At 44.0% G+C, this 24,033-nt stretch overlaps 2 protein-coding genes and 1 long non-coding RNA gene across 10 annotated transcripts in view; 2 read left to right on the top strand and 1 right to left on the bottom strand.

The window, feature by feature from the left end:
• The window catches only part of ERMP1 (endoplasmic reticulum metallopeptidase 1), a 47,360-nt gene extending 30,661 nt beyond the window's left edge, over positions 1–16,699 (top strand). For all 3 annotated transcript variants that reach the window (XM_086684874.1, XM_086684872.1, XM_086684873.1), the window contains 5 exons: positions 1,728–1,880; positions 4,177–4,379; positions 5,095–5,210; positions 13,671–13,834; positions 13,950–16,699. In XM_086684874.1, the coding sequence (XP_086541000.1) occupies positions 1,728–1,880; positions 4,177–4,379; positions 5,095–5,210; positions 13,671–13,834; positions 13,950–14,114 (801 nt within the window). In that variant the 3' untranslated portion in view covers positions 14,115–16,699. The remainder of the gene's footprint in view (positions 1–1,727; positions 1,881–4,176; positions 4,380–5,094; positions 5,211–13,670; positions 13,835–13,949) is intronic.
• RIC1 (RIC1 partner of RAB6A GEF complex) overlaps positions 1–24,033 on the bottom strand; it is a 169,254-nt gene that overhangs the window by 2,076 nt on the left and 143,145 nt on the right. For 4 of the 6 annotated variants that reach the window (XM_086684870.1, XM_086684869.1, XM_086684868.1 and 1 more), the window contains 3 exons: positions 23,384–23,561; positions 23,050–23,238; positions 19,004–21,611 (listed from right to left, as the gene is read on the bottom strand). In XM_086684870.1, coding sequence (XP_086540996.1) covers positions 21,323–21,611; positions 23,050–23,238; positions 23,384–23,561 — 656 coding nt within the window. In that variant the 3' untranslated portion in view covers positions 19,004–21,322. Of the gene's footprint in view, positions 1–101; positions 357–7,159; positions 7,340–19,003; positions 21,612–23,049; positions 23,239–23,383; positions 23,562–24,033 lie in introns of those variants that run through there. The other 2 variants (XR_015243406.1, XR_015243405.1) reach the window with 2 other exon arrangements.
• Positions 1,887–3,657, top strand: LOC147574684 (uncharacterized). Its single transcript, XR_015243409.1, has 2 exons — positions 1,887–3,220; positions 3,368–3,657. It is a non-coding gene; the product is annotated as an uncharacterized LOC147574684 (long non-coding RNA).

Here is a 24,033-nt window from a genome sequence, read left to right on the forward strand (position 1 = left end):
ATGGGACATTTAAGGCAGAAATAAAAGTGAAATTTAAGAGAGCGGGATGCAAACACAGGCCCCCCTCCTCCTCTTCTGCTCTGGGACTGCATTTCACTCACCCCCGTTACCAAACCGCGTCCAGAAAATGCGGGACAGGGCAGAAGATGAGCCTCACGGTTTGGAGAAGAGGGAATGGATGTGCAGACTGTAGCCTCCATGGAGGTTTGAGGACAGCTGTGGGTAGGAGCTGGGTGGAGGTGGCAGGAAGCACAGCATGTGGTGGGGAGGTTGTATCTTGTCCCGAGAGACTCTGCGCCAGGACTTGGCAGGGTATTTGACACTGTGCCGAGGAGCCACATGTTAAAGGACCATGACTGTTAGGACAGAGAGGGACAGACAGGGTTACAGATTGTGTTTTGCTAACTCACTGTCCCCCCGCCACCCCAGCTCCTTGGGTGCTATCTTGTTTCTGTGCTTGCCGTGTGAAAACGTAAGGTCTTGGGGCGCCTGGGTGGCTCAGTCGGTTGAGTGTCCGACTTCGGCTCAGGTCATGATCTCACAGCTCATGAGTCTGAGCCCCGCGTTGGGCTCTGTGCTGACAGCTCGGAGCCTGGAGCCTGCTTGGGATCCTGTGCCTCCCTCTCTCTCTGCCCGAACCCACTCGCATTCTGTTTATGTCTCTCTCAAAAGTAAATAAACATTAAAAAAAAATTTTTTTTTCTTAAAAAGAAAATGTAAGGTCTTAGTCCTGAGACCAGTACTGTTTTGCTGGATGTTACCCCGGATGAGATACTGGGGCACTGTAGGTACAAAACCTAATTTTATGTAGCAGAGGACATGGCTGGTTGTGGATGTTTGCCTGATTTTTCACATTCATGTTCTTCACTCTTATCAAGCCTGGAGGGTGAGTGGAAGGGGGAGCAGGGATTGGATCAGTGTGGCTCCTTCCGAACCCCTAAGGGATCTGTAGACATCTTTTATTTCAATGATTTCGTTACCATTAAAAAGCTCGTGGAAGCATATATAGGATGTTCTAGATGCCCACGTTGGGACCAAGCCACTTGCTTTTCCTGCCCAAGTTCAGATCTGCTGTTTTAGACGGCGTTGGCTCTGGTTACTGAGCACCCAAGGGGACCGTGTTACTTTGTGCTACAGATTTTCATTATGTGCAGGCCCACGGGTAGAGTCTTGAAGGTACATCTAAATGCAAATTTAGATGAAGCCGGCACGTTGGCACATTACAAAAGCATTCGGAGTGGAACTTGAGTTTTGTTGAAATGGGCTTGCTTATGCTTAAAATCCCACCTCCAGTTGTTTCATAAAAACGTGATGTCATGATGTTTGGTAGATAATTGGGGTCTACTGTGTAGTGGTTAACTAGGGGCGTCGAGAGGATCAGAGAGGTAAAGCGAGGTCACGGTTTGACCGGCGTTGGGTCTCCATCCTGGTTCTTTGCCGACCGCACCGAGACCCTGACTGTTTCCTTGCCCCTCTCGCTGGCTGGTTGCCTGTCGCAGGCACCATCGTGGCTGGTGGGGGCGGCCCTGGTCTCTGCACCCGCCGCCCATGATGGAAGCCCCCCGCCCCCGGAAGTCGAGCCTGCTCGCGGGCACTTGCGGGGAGCCGGCCACGCCGACGAGCGCTCTTCACGGCTGGTCGGGTGACCCCGGTTCCCAAGTGAAGGGCAGCTTAAAAGCACCTCTCTGCCGACGGTAATTTTTCCTTTTCTGCGTTTTGTGTTTTAGATTAACTTCATCTACCTTGCCAGAAGCACGAAGAGAACCATGCAGAGTTTAACTCTGGTGTGTGTGGTTACATTTCTCCTCGTTTGCAGTGGGGCGTTTTTCCCATACAGCTCGCATCCCGCCAGTCCGAAGCCAAAGAGGGTGTTTCTGCAGGTGAGCGCAGTTTCGCGTGAGCGCTGTGGTTCTGGAGGGGAAAGCCTCGTGTGTGCCGCGCCGGTCAACAGGAAAACCGACAGACTTCCCTGCTGTTGACCTATTTGGTTGCACTCGGCCACTCTGGGTAAGGCAGTGAGGGAAAGACTGACCACCAAGAGGCTCTCTTATCAGCAACACCCTTCTCCCAAGAGACTGAATTGGAAATGTCCGCTCGTTCTGTTACTGTTCACGTGCTGCATGTGCACCTGCCCAGAAAAACAAGAGCAGATGTGTGGGGTGATGAGCTCTCAGAAGTACACACTGTAAACCTGTCTGCAGGCTGAGTAAAAGTGTGAATTCAACTGGCAAAATGAAAGATATTTTAAAATGCCAGTAAAAGTGCTCTTAGGTAGCGTTGAAGGTACGGTGTCATAATGAAAGTATAATAGCTCAGGGACTAAGAACGAGATTTAGAACTGTCTGAGATTTTAGGTTTTTCTGCAGACGTTTTAGAGTTGGTACTATAAAGCAGGAGAAAGAACCAAGTTGCCTTATGTATAGTCATGTTCTGTCTTAGAGGTTGCAAGAGGCAAACAAAAGCCAACTTCAGGGGTCACCTGGCTGTCTCAGCCGGTGGAGCAAGCGTCTCCTGGGTCTCGGGGTCAGAGTTCGAGCCCCACGTTGGACGTAGAGCTTCCTTTAAAAGACAAATCTTAAAACCAAAAAAAGCCAAGTGATAATCTATGTAACTATTCGGGGACTTGAATAAGTTAATAGTAATATTTGAATGTAAATAGTGGGGAGGAGATACTGAAAAAGGGCCAAATATTCCTTGTTTATCGTCCTGGAGGACACAGCCACACGCTTTCTTTCTGTGACTACAATTTGCAAAACCTTTAGTAAAGAACAGCTACTTTTCAGATTGTGTGCCTTCAGTGACTTGCCACGTTTATATAATTACATCAGTAGTATTTAGAAAAAGCTACATTTTTATTTTTAAAAACTGCTCTTCTCATTTGTTTGGGGTTTTCTTCTTCCCCAGTGCCGGAAGTTGGCAGACTTTTCCCCAGAGGGGCCAGGTAATAAATACTTCAGGCTCTGCCAGCCGTACAAGTCCGTGTCCCGGCACGGCACAGTGGTCGCAGACGTACCTGAACGAGCGAGGGTGGCTGCGTTCCAGTGAAGCCGTTTATGAGCTGGCGGTGGGCCGTGCAGCCCCACGCAGCCCTTTCCAGTTTGATACTCTTTCCGCAATGAAGCTGTTCTAGATAGGCCCAAGTCTGACATCTAGTGGTGACAATGGGAATTAGCTTCAGGTCACAGGGAAGAGGTGTGTGTGTGTGTGTGTGTGTGTGTGTGTGTGTGTGTGTGTGTGTGTGTGTGTGTGTGTGTGTGTGTGTGTGTGTGTGTGTAGGATGCATTTGTTTGTGGCCTTTATCTAAAATGCAGGTCACAGGGAAGAGGTGTGTGTGTGTGTGTGTGTGTGTGTGTGTGTGTGTGTTTAGGATGCATTTGTTTGTGGCCTTTATCTAAATGCAGTTCTAGTGTCCGTGTCTTTTAACTCTGAAATAGGTTTTCAAAAACATGTTAATGAAACTTAAATATGTATTTGTAAGGAATAATGAAACTGTATCTGTATATTGATCGTCGAGTGTGAAAGAAAGAACATTAAGCAGCACCTCATAAAACCCGCGTGTGCCCTTCCTCCTGGTTCTCCCCCCTCCCCACCTGCTAGGATGTACTCATTCGCGATCTTGAAGTTTAGGATTAATCATTACGTTATTTTTCTTTGCCACGTATGTGTGAATCCCTAAACCAGAAGATACCATCTGCCTCTTTGTGAACTTCTGAGAAGGCCGTGCCTAACTATGCATTTGTGACTTGCTGCTGTTTGCCGGCAGCATGTGAGAAGCTTGCACGTTGCTGTGTGTCACGGTGGTGCGGGAGACTCCTGGGGGGGGGGCACCCCCCTTTATCTGGCCATTCTGCCATTGGTGGGTGTTGGGGTGGTTTTCAGTATTCGCTGGTATGGGCAGTGCCGAATCAGAGCTCTTGAACCTTCAGGAGTTTCTCTGAGTACACGTTCCGGAGTGGAATTGCTGGCTCGAAGGCTGCGTGCACGTTGGGGGGGACACCCAGCAGTTTCCTGAAGCGGCCGTGCCAGCCCACGCCTCCCGCGGCAGTGAGGGAGGGTCCCTGTGACTCTGCAGCCACGCCAGTTCTTGCTGTTGTGGATGTCCTCTGTCTGTCCCTCCGGATGGGGGCTGTGGGGGAGGGGATTCGAGTAGTATTCTCATCGGTCGGTTCTTTCCAGCACATGACTAGAACCTTTCATGACCTGGATGGAAACGTAGTCAAACGGGACTCTGGGATCTGGATCAATGGGTTTGATTACACTGGAATGTCTCACATAACACCTCATATTCCGGAGATCAACGAGAGCATCCGAGCTCACTGTGAGGAGAACGCACCCCTCTGTGGTTTCCCGTGGTACCTCCCGGTGCACTTTCTGATCAGGTGGGTTCACTCCTGTGCTGCTTTAGTCGGGGGGTCAGTTCTCAGGTCCCGTCGCTATGCGAGTACTTCATTACTGCAGCTGGTGAACAGAGGTCAAGTGCCAGGTACGCTGTTTCCTGTCACTGCACAAGTTCTCCTCCTTTAGTGGGACAGAGAGCTTGGAAGTTTACCGTTGCCTTTTCAAATTTAGGAAGTCTTTCCTCTGGAAGCCCGAGTAGTTAGAAAGGCTGGCTCTCTCAACTGGTCTGGTAGATAGCAGGTAACTATGAATTGCGAACTTTCATTCCTGGGAAGCTTTTACAGTTTGGTAGTCAAGGGTTGGATAAGGAGTAGGATGGGTAATGGAATCAAGATCACCTAGGATCCTTTGATCTTAATTTTGGGTAAGTTTTATTACCCAATAGCCCGGGCCTTCAGAGTAGTTAGCGTGGTTTATCCTATCCATCAGAGTCGGGTTGTTTTGTTTTTTTCGTGTATTTATCTTGAGAGCAAGAGTGGGGGAGTGGCAGAGGGAGAATCCCGATGTGGGGCTTGATCCCACAGACTGTGACCTGAGCTGAAGTCAAGAGTTGGACACAACTGACTGAGCCACCCAGGCACCCCAAGCTTATTTTCATGCCCCAGAATGTGATTCATATATTTGACCATGTCCAGAGGTATAGGTAGCTGTCAACTAATTAAGCATCCTAAATATTGAAGCTCCCTTTCCAAATAGGAAAAACTGGTATCTTCCTGCTCCAGAAGTTTCTCCAGGAAATCCTGCTCATTTCAGACTCGTGTCCAAAGAACAGACACCCTGGGATTCTATAAAGCTGACATTTGAAGCAACAGGTAAGTCATAGGACATTTTTTTCTTCTCTCCTTCTCTTAAAATTCTTAATAAGTGTGTATACTTTCTCTTTAAATAATAGTAACCACAACTCAGGAAGAACGTAGTGTTTGTAAAGGTACCTCAAGCAGATTAGTAATGATTTATTGAGGAAAATTAGATTTTATTTTTTTTAGAGCAGTTTTAGGTTCACAGAAAAACTGAGCAGAAAGTAGAGCTCCCCTCCCGCCACTTCCTTTTTTTTTTTTTTAACATTTATTTATTTTTGACACAGAGAGAGACAGAGCATGAACGGGGGAGGGTCAGAGAGAGAGGGAGACGTAGAATCTCAAACGGGCTCCAGGCTCTGAGCGGTCAGCACAGAGCCCGACGTGGGGCTCGAACTCACAGACCGCGAGGTCATGACCTGAGCCAAAGTCAGACGCTTCACCGACTGAGCCACCCAGGCGCCCCCACCACTTCCCTTCTTAAGACCTTGCACTAGAGTGTGGGGTATTTCTTAAAACGGAGGAGCCAGGACTGATCCATTGTTAATTATAGCCCCTGGTTCATATTAGGATTCGGTTCACTCTTTGTGTTGCATAGCTCTGTAGGTTTTGACAAATGTGTAATGTCACGTACCCCCGTATCAGATGGAGTAGGTTCCCTGCCCTGAGAGTCCCATGCACCCCGGTCAGCCCTCTCCTCCCACCCCCTCTGGCAACCACTGATCGATGTTACTGCTTCTACTATTTTGCCTTTTCCAGACTATCTCGTAGCGGCAGTCATAAGGTTTGCCACCCTTTCAGGACAGCTTCTTTCATTTAGCAGACAGCCCTCCTGTCTTTAGGGGCTTGATAGGTCATTTCTTTTTAGTGCTGGATGGCATTGTGGATGTACCATAGTTTATCTGTTTACCAACTGCAGAACATCTTGGTTGCAGGTTTTTGTCTAGACATGTTTTCACTTCATTTGTTTTTTTTTAACGTGTGTTTTTGAGAGAGAGTGCATGCGTGCAAGTAGGGGAGGGACAGAGAGAGAGGGAGACACAGAATCTGAAACAGGCTCCAGACTCCAAGCTGTCAGCACAGACTCACGGGCTGTGAGATCATGACCTGAGCTGAAGTAGGACGCTTAACCGACGGAGCCACCCAGGCGCCCCTGACCTCATTTGGATAAAAACCTAGGAGTGCAGTTGCTAGATCATATGATAGGCTAGATTTACCTTTGTAAGAAACTGCCAGGCTCTTCCAGCATGGGTGTACTGTCCCGCATTGTCACCAGCATTTGGTACTGTGTTTGGGACTTTGGCCATTCTGATAGCAACGTGGTGGCATCTTCTTGTTTCCATTTGCAATTACCTAATGACCTGTGAGGCTGAGCATCTTTTCTTAGGTTATTTGCCATCTGTGTGTGTCCTCTGGTGAGGTTTCTGATTATTAATTGGGCTGTTTGGCTTTTTTCTATTGAAATTTAAGGGTTCTCTGTGTATGTGGATAGAAGTCCTTTATATCAGTAAGTGGTGTGCAAATATTTTCTCCTGGTCTGGGCTATCTTTTCATTCTCTTAACAGTGTTTTTCACAGATTGTAAGGCTTTAAATTTAATTAAGTCCAACACAATCAGTTTTTCTTTCATGGGTCATGATTTCGGTGTTACGTCTAAAGGTCATTGCCAAACCCAAGGTCTCTGGATTTTCTCTGTTATCTTCTGCAAGTTTAGTTTTGTGTTTTATATTTAGGTCTATGATAGATACATTCTGAGTAAATTTATGTGTTTTTTGTGTGTTTTTGTTATAAGGTCTGTGTGTGGGATTCGATTTTTTTTTTTCCTGCTTTGCATGTGGATTTCCAGTTGTTCCAGTACCATCTGTTGAAGACTGTCCCATCTCTCCCGAATGACCTGACCTTTGTCAGGAATCAGTTGACTGTATATGCGTGGGTATATTTTTGGGCTTTCCATTCTGTTCTTACCTGTTTGTGTCTTTTGCCATCACGATGCTGTCTTGATCAAGTCTCGAAGGTGGGTGGTATCCATCCTGTCATACTTTGTTCTTCTGCGATATACTGCTTGTCTTCTGTCTTTCCACGTATTAGTTTGCCCATATCCACAGTACAACATTCTGGGATGCTTAAATGGAAGCGCATTGAAATCTGCAGATCAAGTTGGGGAAAATGACATCTTAGGGGAGCCTGAGTGGCTCAGTCAGTTAAGCATCTTACTCTTGATTTCGGCTCAGGTCACGATCTCACAGTTCATGGGTTTGAGCCCCGAGTCAGGCTTTGCGCTGACAGTGCAAAGCCTGCTTGGGATTCACTCTCTCCCTCTCTCTCTCCCCTTCCCTCACTGGTGCTTTCCCTCTATCTCAAAGTAAATAAATAAACACTTTTAAAAAATGACATCTTAATATTTTCTCCTGTGACGTGGAGTATCTCTGTTTATATCTCGTTTATTTTCTTTCATCAGAACTATATTTTGTAGTTTTCCTCATACAGATTCTATACAACTTCTGTTAGATTTGTACCTCAGTATTTCATTTTGGGGGATGCTAATGTAAATACGAGTTTTCATTGATGGTATGTAACCATGTAGCCTGCAACTCTGCCATCATTGTTTATTAGTTTCAGGAGATTTTTGGTTGATTCTTTGGGATTTTCTACATAGACGATCATGTCATCTGCAAACAAAGACGGTTTTATTCCTTCCTTCCCAAATCTGTTTTTGATCTTTTATTGCTTCTTCTCGTCTCACTGCATTAGCTAGGACTTCTAGTATTTTGAAAAAGACTGCTAAGAGGAGTAGTAAGTGTGGGAATCCTTGCCTTGCTCTTGATCTTAGGGGGAAAGTGTCTACATTTTTACCATGATGTTAGTCGGCCCTTTATCAGGTTGAGGAAATTCCCCTCTATTTTTAGTTTGCTGAGCTTTGTGAATGGATTTTCGGTTTTGTCACATGTTTCTGTTTGCTGATATGACCATGTGATTTTTCTTTATTAGCCTTTTGCTGTGATGGATTATATTAACTGGTTTTCAGAGGCTGGATCAATCTTGCATACACGGAATAAATCCCACCTGGTTGTAGTATATAATTCTTTTTGCACATTGTTGGATTTGATTTGCTGATGCGGAGGATTGGTTCTGTGTCTCCGGAGCTCCGGAGAACTCGAACATAGGAAGTTCACTTTTGAAAGTTCCTGCTACTGTTCACTTGTATCATTCTTGAATTTCATATAAATGGAATCATCCAGTATGTAACATTCGGGGTCTGGGTCATTAGGCATAATGTTCTTGAGATTGAGCTATGTTCTTTTGAGTATTAGTATTTTATTCCCCACAAGTAGTGTATGAGAATTCCAGTTCCACATTCACTCTAGTATTTTCTGTTCTTTCCATCGTACCATTTCTGACGGGCATTTAGTAGTAGCCCTTGCATTTCTCTGTAAGTCATGACGTGGAACATGCTTCCAAGCGCTTACTGACCATTCAGGTATCTTGCTTTTGTGTCTTCATTTCTTCTTCCCTTCTAAAACTTGGGCTTACTGATTTATAGGAGTGCTTATGTTCCAGATCAAAATCCTTTATCATATATATATATTTTATCTAGATGTTCTCGTCCATTCATTTTTTTTTTTATTAAAGTTTATTTATTTTGAGAGAGACAGAGACCAGTGTGAGTGGGGGAGGAGCCGGGAGAGAGAATCCCAAGTAGGCTCCATGCTGCCAGCACAGAGGCCCAGTGTGGACTCAAACCCACAAAGCTGTAAGGTCATGACCTGAGCTGAAACCGAGAGTTGTACACTTAACCAAATGAGCCACCCAGGTGCCCCATGTCCATTCATTATCTTAAAGGAGTCATTTGATGTGTACAAGTTTTAAATTTTTGTGAATTCCAATTTATCAGGTTTTTCTTTACAGTTAATACTTTATATGTCCTCTCTAAAAAATTCTTGCCCACCGGAGGTCAACAAAGATAGATTCTGATGTTTCCTTCTAGAAGCTTCATAGCTTTAGCTGTTACATTTAGGTCTGTGATATACTTTGAAATAATTTTTGTGTATGATGTGAGGTAGAAGCCAAGGTTCTTTTTTTTAAAATGGATATCCAGTTGTTCTAGCATTATCTGTTGAAAAGACTTACCTTATCCTATTGAACTGCTTTGGCATCTTTGTCCAAGTTAATTGGATTGTATACCTCAACTTTTGCCCACTTTTTACTGAGCTTCCTCGCCCACTAGTAGGTTTCATTTTTGTATTTTTTTGATGACTGTGACCATTTTATTTACACTAAAGAGTAAATAATTTATGTGCTAAGGCATAGTTTAACTCAGAAGGGACTTGAATATCTAGTATGCAAAGAAAGCTGGAGGACAGACACAAGATGGGAGAAGGGAAGTAATAAAACTTGGTAGTCAACCATGGAATGAAGCCCTTGCAGGGCATTCAGTGCCTTAGCTGATGCTTTCGATGGTGGATACTTTTGTTTTCTCTGGGCTTTTAAAATTTAATTGGAAATCAATTTATTTTGCACCAACCGGTTTTTTGTCATGCCAATAATTATTTCTGATTTTTAATCACCAGCTTGTAAAAAGGAAGCACAGAAAAATCCAAACCTTTCTCTATCCTTTATGCACAATTTGGAGAATTCCAGTAAAATTTAGGTTCCTGGCAGGCAAGTTGCACATCTACTGCCCTATATTTTGTGATTACAAATATCAAGAAATCAGAAAAAAATTGACTGTGTGGGTCTGTGTACCAGTTACCATATTTTTAGTTATAGAAGCTTTGCAGCTTAATGATCGTAAGGGTGAAAATCCGTTGTAGTTTTTGTTATTATTTTCCTTGCTATTTTTGTTTGTTTTCCATATGAACTTTAGTATTAACCTAACTGATATAAAATTTATTACTAATTGGTGTTTTGGGGGAGTATCATAGTAAGTTTATAAAGTAAGGAGAACTGACATAATTTTTTCACTCTGTCCATGAACTAGCAATGTCTTTTCACATGTTCATATCTACTTCTGTCTTTCCTAAGTGTTAAAAGATTTTCCTCATCTAGTTTTTGTGGCTGTCATAATTGGAATTTTCTCTACCTTTATGTTCTCTAACTGGTTATATTTGTTGGCGTAAAGGCAGCTGGTTTCTGTAGGTCAAATTTGTATCTTTGCTACCTCACTGAATCTTTCACTTTTTGCGTTAATCATCACTCCTCTAGAGTTCTCCAGGTTTACTAGGAATTGCCAACCTTTAAATGGCCAGATACTATTTTAGGCTTTGCCATATGTCCCCAATGTAGACTTTTTTGTTAACTACTGTTTATTTTTTTATTTATATATGAAATTTATTGTCAAATTGGTTTCCATACAACACCCAGTGCTCATCCCAAAAGGTGCCCTCCTCAATACCCATCACCCACCCTCCCTTCCCTCCCACCCCCCCGCCCCCCCATCAACCCTCAGTTTGTTCTCAGTTTTTAAGAGTCTCTTATGCTTTGGCTCTCTCCCACTCTAACCTTTTTTTTTTTTTTCCTTCCCCTCCCCCATGGGTTCCTGTTAAGTTTCTCAGGATCCACATAAGAGTGAAACCATATGGTATCTGTCTTTCTCTGTATGGCTTATTTCACTTAGCATCACACTCTCCAGTTCCATCCATGTTGCTACAAAAGGCCATATTTCATTTTTTCTCATTGCCACGTAGTACTCCATTGTGTATATAAACCACAATTTCTTTATCCATTCATCAGTTGATGGACATTTAGGCTCTTTCCATAATTTGGCTATTGTTGAGAGTGCTGCTATGAACATTGGGGTACAAGTGCCCCTATGCATCAGTACTCCTGTGTCCCTTGGATAAATTCCTAGCAGTGCTATTGCTGGGTCATAGGGTAGGTCTATTTTTAATTTTCTGAGGAACCTCCACACTGCTTTCCAGAGCGGCTGCACCAATTTGCATTCCCACCAACAGTGCAAGAGGGTTCCCGTTTCTCCACATCCTCTCCAGCATCTGTAGTCTCCTGATTTGTTCATTTTGGCCACTCTGGCGTGAGGTGATACCTGAGTGTGGTTTTGATTTGTATTTCCCTGATATGTTAACTACTGTTTAAATACTTAAAAAACATTCTTAGCCTGTTAGCCTTACAAAAACAGACCAAGTATATAGCTTATTGACTACAGCGTATCGACTGCAAATAGTCTTTCTTTCTTTACCAGTTCCCAGGCCCATAACTGATGTGTCTAAGTGGCTGATGGTGTGGAGCAGCTGTGGGTGTAGTGAGCAAGCGTCCCTGTTTTACTTAGAGCACAGGTCTCATGTGTTTCCCAACATGTGAGAGACTAGCCTTAGGCCTGGGGTGTATATTTTGTATCCTGTTAAGCAAGCGTTTATCAACTGTCATTTCTTGAATGTTTTTATAAGGAATTGGGTTTTAATTTTAGAAAAGGCTTTTTTTTTTAAAGCATCTGTCTAGGGTTTTTTCTTCCTTGGGTCTTTTAACGTGGTTTATTCCACTAGGTTATGGCTTATTTTCTTAATGTGATGTTGGATTTTGTGTGCTACAATTTAGATACTTTCTGTTAATACTCCTGATACTGGTCCACGTCTGTTTATTTTTTTGGTTCTCTTTAATCAGATTTAGTTATATGTTACCCATAAATGTGTAAACGTGATAAAAATGGTAAGTCTTCCTTAATTTCCAGTGCCTTGGAACAGTTTAGGAAGCATTTGAACTGGCTAAAAAGTTGGCTTAAATTCCTCTCTGAAACCATCTGGGCATGGTGTTTTTTCGTGGGGGGGTAGTTTCCTAACTTTTTCTTGGGAAATTCATCTAAGATTTATCTCTCTCTTGTACAGTAGAAGAGAGTACAGTAATCTGTTTTCCTTAAAAAGTATCCACATTTCATTTGGGTTTCCAAATTTAATAGTACAGAGGTCTGCTTGTAGTCAACGTGTGATTTTAAACATTTCTTCTGTTTATTTTTCTTACTCTCTTTGTATACTTGTGTTTTCTCAGCTCCACTCCCCTTCCCATCTCTTTCTTAACCAAGTTAGCTAGTAGAGTTGTTAATAAAAAAATCTAATTTTTAGAATTAAGTTAGGTCTGTTTATTTCTGGTCTCTACTTTCTTGATTTCTTCTTATCTGTAATATTTGTTTTCTGTTCTCTTTGTTGTACTATTTTATAAAAAAATGTTTATTGCTATGGATTTTCCTCTTATCACTGCTTTTCATTGTTTACAAAAAACTTGTGATTTTTGTTCACATTTCCTTTTTCTCCTAGAAGTCTTTTAATTTTCAGGTAGAAAGCTATTTTGTGTTATTTGTAATATGTGTTATGAAATGGATGCTTTCCTTCCTAAGTTAATATTTTGAGTATTTTGTGTCCCCTTTAGAAGATACGTTCTGTGTTACCAGCTTGTAAAGTTTGATGTGTATATATATCCATATAATCCACTTCACTGATCTTTTTTTGTTCAACTGATGTCTTGTACTGACAGTGGAGTGTTAGTTTCCTATTTGTAGTCTTCCTATATACGTAGGTATCTTTCTGCATCTCCTGTATTTTGCTTCAAGTAGTTGCTGTTACTTAATGCACAGGATTCACAATTTTGTGTCACTGTGAATTAAAACTTTTAGTATTAAAAAGTGCCTTTTTACATTTAGTGCTTTTGTCTTGAATCCTGGTTTTTTCCCCTGATATCAAAGAGGTCTTTTTTAAAAATTGCTAGCCAGAAACCCCTTTGTTTATTCATTTTTACCCTTTCTGAAACTCGTGTTTTTTGAATAATCCGAGTTATTTTTTTTCCCCCTTTTCACATTTATTTCTATGACTGATGCATTTGGTCTCAACTTTGTTCCAATATTTTGTGCTTTGCTATATTCCATTTTGTGTGATCGGTCATCTTTGCTCTTTAAAATATTTTCTGGCATTTTAGGAAAGTGTATAGTTTTGTTTTGACCACATATGATGTAGGAAAGTGTGTATTTTCCTTTGACCCCATAACTGTGGAACCTTTTACTGTCTGTGTCAGTGTCTCGCGGGCTCTGAGTCTGCTTACCCAGCTTCCCCGGCTCCCTCTTGGTGTCGGTCACGTCCCCCACTGGACACTGGTCTTCCACCCTCACTGGGATGTTGCCTTCGAAATGTGTCTGGACAGGTTAAAACCCTCACTGTCCGTTCTTCTGCTGTAGTTTTTGAAGTTCCCTCTTGGTTAAATGAAGCTTATTCTCTGGATTTCTGAAGGCCTCGCGAGTGCTAGGTTCTTGTATGTTTAGATGACAGGTTTTGTCATTGTAAATTTCTGCTGTGCCTCGTGACCTACCTCATTACTTACCCCGGTTGACACACGCAGAACATCCGAGCCAGGAGACCTCCCTTAGGTCTGGAGCGAGAATCTTTCAAGTGACGTAAGGTGTGCCTTCATAGTCTGGCTTGGTGGTGAATTAACTGCTTCTCCCGATGCCTTTTTAAAGACTGTTCCTCTTACCTTTCAGGACCAAGCCACATGTCGTTCTACATTCGCACCCACGAAGGGTCAACGCTTTCTCAGTGGTCTCTTGGCAACGGCACCCCCGTCACCAGTAAAGGCGGGGACTACTTCGTATTTTACTCCCATGGGCTCCAGGCCTCTGCGTGGCGGTTCTGGATAGAAGTGCAGGTGGGGATTTGCCAGCTCTGCCGCGGTCACCGTCAGGCTCCCGGGTGGTACGTGGTAAAAACCGGGCTGATTCTGCCTTCAGAGAACTAAAGCACTGCCAACTGTTCTCTGCTAGGTCTTGGAAGAACGGCCTGAAGGAATGGTCACCGTGGCCATTGCTGCCCACCACCTGTCTGGTGAAGAGAAGAGGTCCTCCCAGCTGGATGCCCTGAAAGACAAGTTCCCAGACTGGACGTTTCCCTCAGCCTGGGTGTGCACGTACAGTCTCTTTGTGTTTTAATCTTCTGGACGGGCTCAAAGCACATGCCTGGCGGGATACCCCCCGTGACGTCCTTTCTCCCTGCGTCACGTGGGTATCTGTAATGTAAGTCCATGATTTTTCATGAGCACATGTTCAGATTGTAAGTCTGTGGTTTTTCAGAGCTTGGGGGCAGATGCTCTTCAGGGCCACACACCTAGCGCTGTGGGTAGTGACGCATGGCCTTTTTGACACTTGAAGACGCCAATTTTCTGGCACTTAAGCACATGTGGGTACTACCACTACACATGGAAGTCCTTTTCTGTGACCTTAAGGATTAAAGCCAACCAACCACTTCAGTAGTTCTCCCCTTAGAATCATGAAAGGTGTAGAGGGCACCGTGAGCCCGCTCACTGTTCACTAGACAAATGACGTTTCCAGTCGAAGCTGTGGAGGGTAGCTCGGATGCCGTTCCCCAGAGTGGGAACTCCCCTGCGATGGAACCAGGGGTACAGAAGGCGGTTCCGGCAGGGGCTGGGGACGGGCAGGGGGCTCCGGGGGCCCCGGTCCGTGCCCAGAGCTCTGCTTCCTCCCCACCTGCCGCGCAGCCCAGCCCCGAGGTGGGGAGCTGTGCCGTGCTGGGGACTCAAGACCATCGTTCTGATGCTTGTCTGAGGCTGCTCTCGAGGCCCAGGATACCCTGTTCCCCCCTCTCCACCTTGTCAGTCCGAGAGCAGCTGCAGTTCCTGCTGGGTTTTCGGAGGCTCTTCTGGTTCAGGACGTCGTGTGCGCAGTCACACATCTTCAGTTCTGTCCCCAGAGCATGCAATTGCCGTGGTAGGAAGAGAGTAAGGAGAGGCTGGGCATTTTATGAATCTTCTCTTCTCCAAGGTTCATGCTTCAGGGCATAACTGTATTGACGAACGGAGTCCTTATTCGGTCCGGATAGTTGCTCAAAGGCTGTCCAGCGGAGCCGGCCTTGCTGGGCCTCGGGGGCCGTGGCCCACGCCGGAGCGAGGCCACCGAACCTCTGGCCGCTGGGATTCGGGCCCTGCGTCATGGCAGGCCCAAGACCCGGAGGTACTTTTCGTTTAGAAGGCAGGTGCCGGCGGGTCCCCCCGGCTCCGTGGCTGTGGCACTGCAGGGATTTGGTCAGACGAGCGGTAACTTCCGCTAGCTCTCCTTTTTCCCTGGAGGTTAGCGAGCAGAGGCCAAAAAGACATTTTAAAGAAGAGCCCCGGTAAAACGAACAAAGCGTCCCTCCGCTCCTCCCGCACAGAGCACCCCACGTGTGCGTCGCAGGCCCGGTCACGCTGCTCCTACCCCTGCCGAGTCTGGTCTGTGACTCCCCGCACCCTGACTGGGCACCCCCTCACGGCACTGCTGGCTGGCACGCGTGTGGCTCCCGGGCCTCGTCGAAGCCGCGCGTTAGTCTCAGTGCTGCGAGAACCTGGCTCCTGCCAGATTTCAAAATCGGGGCGGATTTTCTGTCCCTGTGGTTAATCTTAGATTACATGGAAAAAAACAAAATGCCGTATTGAGGAAGGACATTGTTACTTAACAATTCTTTTCTCTTTGGGAAGGAGGTTGGTTACTCCCTTTTGCCAATAATCATGATTCTCTTTTTGCCTTTATTTTCCTTCGTGAACAGGATCTCTTGTTTTGGTTTTCAAGTCACTTGTCTCAGGGCACATTTAGTATTTGGGCAGATGGTTTTAGTGCCAGAAATGGTTAGGTACAGATGATACTCGTGGCTCTGTTCATAAGCACACTGTCTGGTTTGTCAGCGAGCGGCCTCTGAGATTAAAGAGCTTGTTTTCTTTGACCATTCAAAACTCATTTCTGAAAGGGTCTTTCCAGATTCTAACCAACGCATTCTTTCCTGTACAATTTAAATGTAAGTAGCCCAGTACTGTACATTCAGTGAAAATGTGAAGAGTTGGGATTTTGAAGAAATGCTTAAAATTTACCTTGTGCCTGACCGATGAGCGACTGTTGCGTGAAGTATTTGTTCCCACAGTTTAGCTGATATAAATGAGCATGAGGGTTTCTAAGATGTTACCACTGAGGGGGCCATAGCCAGCTGATAACTCAGGAAGCTGCAGGGAGAATGTCTGTCTTCTCTTTTCACTGGTCGCTGACTTGAGATTAATTGTTGCCTTACATTACTGAAATAAACTTTTTAACAAACTAGTTAGTATCTTTAACAGAAAAAACAGATCCTTATTGTTTTTCTGTGTCCCCATCGTTGAAGGGTTATTTCAAGTCTACAGGGCCTTTGAAAAGACCTAGATGGCTCACGTGGACAGGACAGTTATCCCTAAGGGGTCATGTGGGCAGAGAGTTCAACATGGAAACGTCTAGCTTAGCATATTTTGTCAGTGAAATACCGAGAAAATCGCTGAAGGATGTGGGGATGGGCAGAAGAAATTTCAGCCAGTGGCCCGCTGCTCACTCTCCTCTCCACCCAAGGAAAGGGCCCGGCCACTCCCCGCAACAGAGCTCCCTGCGCAAGTTATGTGGCTTTCTCGGTGAACTCCCTTGGAAACAATGGGAGTATGCTTCCTCATCGTACACCTTGCCTCCTTTTAGGGCCAATAAAGCCAAAATGCATTTAGGCCTCTGTATGTCTGACTCTCTTTATTTAGAAAATGTCTTCGTTAACGTTGAAGTACATTAGTGTAGATTTTTTTTGATACTACTACTTCCTTACTGATTTGTAAAAATAAAATTTCTTCCAGTTTGGCCCTATACCATGACCAAGTGGGATTTATCCAAGGAATGAAAAGTTGGCTTAACACCGGGAAAATCAAAGTACCACACCATGTGGTAGTTGTTATTAATTCTATTGATATGATCACCTCAGTAGATACAAAGCTTAACACCTTTTCATGATAAAAACACTCAGCAAACTGATTGATTGTCTTTATCAGGGTGAGGAAGTTCACTTCTACAAAACACCGCTAACATCATCATGTGTGATGAAAGACAACCAGCATGTCCTCTACTGCCACTGAGTGTACTGAGGCTCGGGCCAGGGCGGTTTGGCAAGAGACATCTAGATTAGAAAGGACAAATTAAATCTGTTTCTAGGTACGGATGACATGATCTTAATAAATGAATTCATTCAGCAGTGTTGTAGGAATGTATCAATACACAGCTGTCAACTGACTTCTGTAACAAGAAAATTCTCTTGACAGTAGCAGTAAGAGTCAAGTACCTAGTAATAAGCATAACAAAAGTAGAAGATTGTTACACCGGATACTAAAACATTGCTGAAGGAAATCCCACGTTTGTGGATTGAAAGTTCTCCCAAATTGATCCACAAATTGAACACAATCCCAGCTCGTGTGTGTGCGTGTGCGCACGTGCACAGAAATGGACAAGCTGATCCTAAAATTCATATGGAAATGCAACGACCCATAATAGTTCAAACAGTCTTGAAAAACAAACTTTAAGAGTCCCATATTCAAAACTTCCTACAAAGTAGGGACGGTAATCAAGACAGTGTGAACACATATCAATATAATAATACAACTGACCGTCCAGAAATAAGTCCCATGTGTTTATAGTCAAATGATTTTTGGCAATTCAGTGGGAAAAACATTTAAATGGTGCTGGGACAACTGAATATCCTCCTATAAAAGAACCAAGTTAGATCCCTCACTTTATACCATACACAAAAAATTAACTCAAAATGGGTCAAAGATCTAAATGCAGGAGGTAAAACTGTAAATAAAATTTAAAAAACCAAAACAACAACAAAACTCTTAGACGAAAACACAGGCACAGATCTCCATTACCCTGTGTCAGGCAGTGGTTTCCCAAAGCACAAGCAACCAAAGAAAAAGTTGAGCCTTCACCAAAATGAACAACTTTCATGCTTCAAAGGACAGTGTCATGAAAGTGACAAGGTAAGCCTTTAGAATGCGAAAATACTTGCAAGTCATATCTGATCAAGGTCTAGTATCCGGAATGCATGAGAACTCTTGCAAAGCAACAAAAAGATAAATGACCCAACTGTGAAATTGGCTAATAGCCACATGACGAGCCACCAGCCACCACGAACATGCACGTCTACATCGTAATGACACCGCTTCCCACACAACTCGGATGGCTCAACCAAAGACACAACAACAAGTGATGATGGGAGAAACTGGAACCCACCTCCCCTGCCAGTGCAATGTAAAAAAATGGCACGGGCACTCTGGAATGTGGTTAAGATTTCCTCGGAGCATTAAAACCGGTTATGTGACCAAGTATTTTCACTCCCAGGGAAAACTGAAAACATACATCCACTTGGAAACCTGTATGTGAGTGTTCACAGTAGCCTCATTCGTGATAGTCACAAAGTGGTAACCACCCAGATATCTCAACTGACGAATGGACAGATACACTAGATGCATGAAGTGTAACACTATTCAGCCTTAAAAAGGGATGAAGTCACGGATATGTGAAGATGGACCTTGAAACCATCCTGCAAAGTGAAAGAAGCCACACAGAAAAAGCCATATATTCTATGACTGCATATATACCAAATGTCTTCAGAAGAGGGAAATCGATAGAAACAAAGATTTAGGAAAACAGGGAAGTCAGAATCCCCTTTAATCCCACCTACTAGAGGCAGGTGGCCCGTCTCCTCTACATTTACGCAATTTTGTTTGATGGAAGTCCTTTTCATTACATTTTGGACGTTTTCCATGTCCTCAACATGGATTTCTCTTCCAAACTTCTGCGGTCAGACATACAGGATGCTGCCAACTCTTGATGCTCCTATCCTAAATGATTCTGCATATTTTTAACCTGTCTTGATTTGTAGTTATTTCATAAGGAAAATTCTATGGGGCGGAATTACGTAATGAAAAGAATATTTCCGTGGCTTTTAATAAATACACATTTTGCTGTCAGCCTGAGTGATGAATAAACACAAGTGCGTGTAATGGTTTTATTGCCCTTTACCAAGTAAAAAAAAAGTACACATTACAGAAGTAGCAGCAACTTTAATTACAAGCAAACGTTGACTCTACCCCCACCCAAATGACTTCTTGTTTTGGTATCAGCAAATAATTCAAACTTCAAATAGTTCTACTGAATACTGAAATTCATTGGTTAAAATTATGGCTTAAACATTGACATGTGAACCAAACAAGGCAAAATAAAAATATGAATTAAAAAAAAAAAGTGAAGTCTATTACAAATTACCAGAGAAGATTTCTGTAAACCTCCCAATTGTTCCGCCTTAGGGCCGTCCATTTCCTATTACATGGAAAAGCAAGTCTAGGAGACCAGATTCATTGGTGGTGTTCCCCACAGGAGTACAGTTCACTTACTGGTGCCCTGCTTGTAAGAGTGCAGGACGGACCCAGCAGCACATTCAGAGATTTGAGAGGATCACAGCTGTTTACAACGGTGAATCATTTTTATTGACCGCATATTCACACCAAACACAAAAATAATGCTAGTTCTCCTCCTAATGGACTAGGACAGGAGAAGAAATTTCAGGTTGGTTTCTTGCTGGGCTGCATGTACTCACATGGGAAACATTATTGTTCTATCCTAAGATTCAGGAAAGGTGGTTTAAAACAAAGGCTTAAATAAAGTAGCACCAGAAAGAGCAGGTACCATAATCACATATCCCACCCGTTCAGGAGTTTGGGGACGTGACGTTACTGCACTTGTAATGTAAAAAGTAAATGATAGTAAGTTACCAAACTCAATAATTTAAAACACTTTGATGAACTTTGAACTAAGCAATTTCAAAATGCTTTTGAGTTTCCCTTCGAAGGAAACCTGGCCAGGACAACTGTATCCAGCCATTTACTTTAAAAAGCCAGGATAGAGGACCAAGTTTTATTTTTAAACTGTAATTGCACTATGAGAAAGGAGGCTGTTTTACATAGTGGTATGAATTTGGTCCACATCAAATACATCGTTATTACAAAAATAAACAAGTTTGTTTTTGTAAAAAATAACATTGCATTCCTTTGTTCAAATTGCACAGTACAAACAAGCTATCTAAATTAATACTGACAGAAAGTAACCGTAAGTACATACCGTGGATATGCGTTTAGTCTGAAGCAATTAGGATAGGAGTATGCAGGTAGGTTTTCATAATGTATGAAAACTAACATTTAAGTCCTATCTAGAAATACATAAAATATTTTAAAAGTTACAATGAAGAATGCATTGTTCACATAGTAATTTTTAGTAGCCGTGATAATACAGGATTCAGCAGTCTATTTACATGAAAGTCCCATGTTTATTCAATTTACAAAAGCAATAAATAAGAAACTACATTAATTTGCACAAAACCTGTTTGATTTCATGATCAGTGTGACCGTTTCCGTTACTGTATGACCAAGCCGATAAACCTGTTCTCTTCTCTGAAGACTGCTCAGATTTGGAAAGAAAAGCAAGTCTTGTCTCTCTTCCAAGAGTGAGAATAGCCATGCAGAATCCAGCATAAAACCTTACAGATTATAATATAAGCCCTAAAAATATGAACAGTGCCTCTGAGTATATTTACACAAGAGTATTCACAAAAAGATACAGTTCTCGGATACAAAATAGTTTAGTGGTATCTAACAGCATAATTGATAAGAACCCCCCCAGACCTCTGCCCACACGGACTGGCAGGAATCAAGCTTGCTAAGAGAGCAGGCACACAGCTTCCATCAATTCAGGACTGGGACTGAATGGGCTACAAAAGGCCAAGGAGCACGACCCTGTCACAACAGCCACACGGTGTGCCATGGCAGGTGTCCATTCAGGAGGCCCGATGACGGAGCCCAGTGCTCTCCATCCGAAGGGGCACACAGGTAGCTCAAGTACCTGATGAGCTACAGCAAGCACCTTAGCATTTAAATTTAAAAAGCAGTCTGGACACACGCTGAACCAGAAAACACGTAAGAAGCTGTTAAGTAGTGAAAAAGTAGGCTCGTCTAGGGCAAAACAATCCCAAGGTTTAGGAGCTACCATTCTTTACGAATAAAATCAAAATATTCTCATGTACAACTGTACAGTGCTCTTTATTACTTTCCACTGCAGCTTAAAAAATTTTATGAAAAATGATTTGATATCACATTTTTATGGAGTCAGATTTCTTAGAAGACAAAGAGTTAGAGTTCAGTAATACCTTACCAGAGTCTCTGAGTTCTCTCCCTGGTTAAATCGTCCAGCTAGGCCAGTTTCCTCAGTTGCACATGCCGCTGCAAGTTAACACTGCCCGTGGTGATGGCACGCCGCTGCCGTTAGGACACAGAACAGTCGTAAGTCCCGTCTTGAAAGGATTCCTCCTCCTCTGCTCGGGCTGCGTCCTCCTCGTTCCTGCCGACCAGACCACTGCCTCCGACCTCGCCCTGGGGGAGGCTTCCATGGCCCGAGGGGCCCCGGCTTTCCTCTGCCCGGGGCCCAGTGTGTTCAGGAGTCTTACCCGCAGTTATTGGCTGGAAGGCTTCAGGCTGGACCTGCTCCTCTGTCAGCTCACTGAACTTCTGTACTTGTGGCTTAATGATGTTTAAGAATGGCTTATATCCAGGACTAGGTAGAGAGAAAAGAAAATTAGCTCTCTACTGCCACATTGGAAATGCTCCATGGAATGTTCTGGATAAACTCCTAAATGCTGAAACTGAGGTCAATGCTAGATGTTGCGTGGAGGGGGAGGAGGCACAGGGTAGGAAATGATGCCGCCCCACCTTGGTGTCCTGGCCAGCACGGGGGGGGGGGGGGGGGCAGCCTTTAGTGTGTGTGTCTTACAGCTCTGAGCTCGAGGAGCAAGGACTAACATTCTCCAGTAGTAGCATAATTCAAAAATCCTATTCCACAGGGCGCCTGAGTGGCTCAGTGGGTTAAGCATCTGACTCTTGGTTTAGGCTCAGGTCATGATCTCATGGTTGGGGAGTTCAAGCTCCACATGGGGCTTGTCCTTCACGCTGTCCTGGCAGCGTGAAGCCTGCTTGGGATTCATTCTCTCTCTCGGTCTCCCCCACTTGGGCTCACTCCCTCTCAAAATAAAAAACAAACTTAAAAAAAAAAAAAAAAATCCTATCCCACAGTGTAAGGACCAACAGAGTTACAGACTTGAAAAAGAACCTTCACAGGGTACATCTAATCTTAGTGAACTTGGCGACTAAGAAACAAACTAGCTCCAAGTAAGGGAAACCCCAAATCCACACCTAAGCTGGTTATAAAGGACTAGAAGCCAAAGCTCTTAGCTTCTAACCACTAACTCTTAACTTGGGCTTGCTGGTCACTGCTATGGACTGTTAAATGCACACACTCCTCTTTTCAGCAGATGCTTAGAGGTTATTACCTGCAGTTCTACAGAACCACAGATCTCATGTTCCAGCCTAACTCTGAGACCACCTGTGCCATGCCGCTCTGTACTCACACACATGGCTGGGTAGAGAATGGTGACTACAGAAAACCGCTTGAGAAGTGAACGTGTGGGGGCACCTGGGTGGCTCAGTCCGTTAAGGGTCTGACTTCGGCTCAGGTCATGATCTCACAGCTCATGGGTTCCAGCCCTGCATCAGGCTGTCAGCACAGAGCCTAGAGCCTGCTTTGAAGTCTCCGTCTCTCCCTCTCTCTGGCCCTCCCCCGCTGGCACTCTCTCCCCCTCTCAAAATTAACTAGGGGCACCTAGGTGGCTCAGTCGGTTAAGCATCCGACTTCAGCTCAGGTCATGATCTCATGGTTCGTGGGTTCGAGCCCCGTGTCGGGCTCTGTGCTGACAGCTCAGAGCCTGGAGCTTGCTTCGGATTCTGTGTCTCCCTCTCTCTCTGTCCCTCCCTTGGCGCGTTCTCTCAACATAAATACACATAAAAAAAAGTGAACAGAAATGAATGTGTGAAAGCACTTTTATTTCTACCAACCTAAAAATCTCCAAATAAATTTAGCAGAACTAAACCTTACTCGGAAGGGGCAGGGCCCACCCCAGGACAGCAGAGGTAACAAGCCTAAGGAGCCCCACACTTACCAATCCGTAGAGGCCCATCGGTCTACCGCGTGTAGCCCTGTCTTTATGTTCTGTAACATCTCTCCATCCACCTCCGAAGACTGGATGAGCAGCAGGATCTGGCTGATTACTGAGGATTCGCGGAGAATCAGGCCTATGACGATGCACCAGTCTAGACACCCTGCCTCCATGAACATGTGCAGCAAGTACCTATGCATGAGAAGAAACACAAAGATCGACACTAAGAAGCCGCAGATGGAGACGGGAATCGTCATCAGGAACGGAGCTCCTGTACGCTATATGCCCAAACACGCTGAGTAGGCGTTCTGGGCTTCTGAAAAACTGAGAAACTCACCGAAGCTGGACCTGGGATTTATGAGGCCCCTTACTGGCCAACTCCATGGAGATGTGCTCCAGCTCCGACTGAGTTAAACTGAGTGTGGAGAAGTTTTCATCCACCATTGTCCAGTCTCCGTCCACCATGGAGCTACTTTCCGTCAAATCTGTGGCTGAACCAATACTGCATTCATCACCTGATGAGAAAGGACCGAAAGTTACGAACTAGCTTCATGAAGAAAATGTTCAATTTGAAATATTAGCAGTTCCTCACATGTGGATTTCTGCTCGGAATTCTCAAAGCCAAACATTAAATCCACTGCTAAAACTCCCATGTTATGTTAACAGTAGTAGATATTAAAAAAAAATTCATTAGAGAGCGACCCAGGCACAGAGAAACACAACCGCCACCTGTGAAGTAGTCTTGCCTGCCTCCAAAACCAATCGAGCCAGAATCTGATCGGTCTTTAGATACAATTATTAATTTACAAAAAATACAGAGGAGAGGGTCGAGCAATGAAGAAGCAATCACCAAAGTCCACATTTTGAGAAAATCCACAGAAGCAAGTTTCATCAATGAAAATACTGCAAAGGGTTTAAAAAAAAAAAAAAAAAAAAAAAAAAAAAGGATGGGGAGAGAAAAATCAGTTTTTAAAGAGCTGAAAACTT

The sequence above is a fragment of the Puma concolor genome, chromosome D4 (genome assembly GCF_028749965.1).
Source record: "Puma concolor isolate L17-30 chromosome D4, mPumCon1.1.hap2, whole genome shotgun sequence".
NCBI lineage: Eukaryota > Metazoa > Chordata > Mammalia > Carnivora > Felidae > Puma > Puma concolor.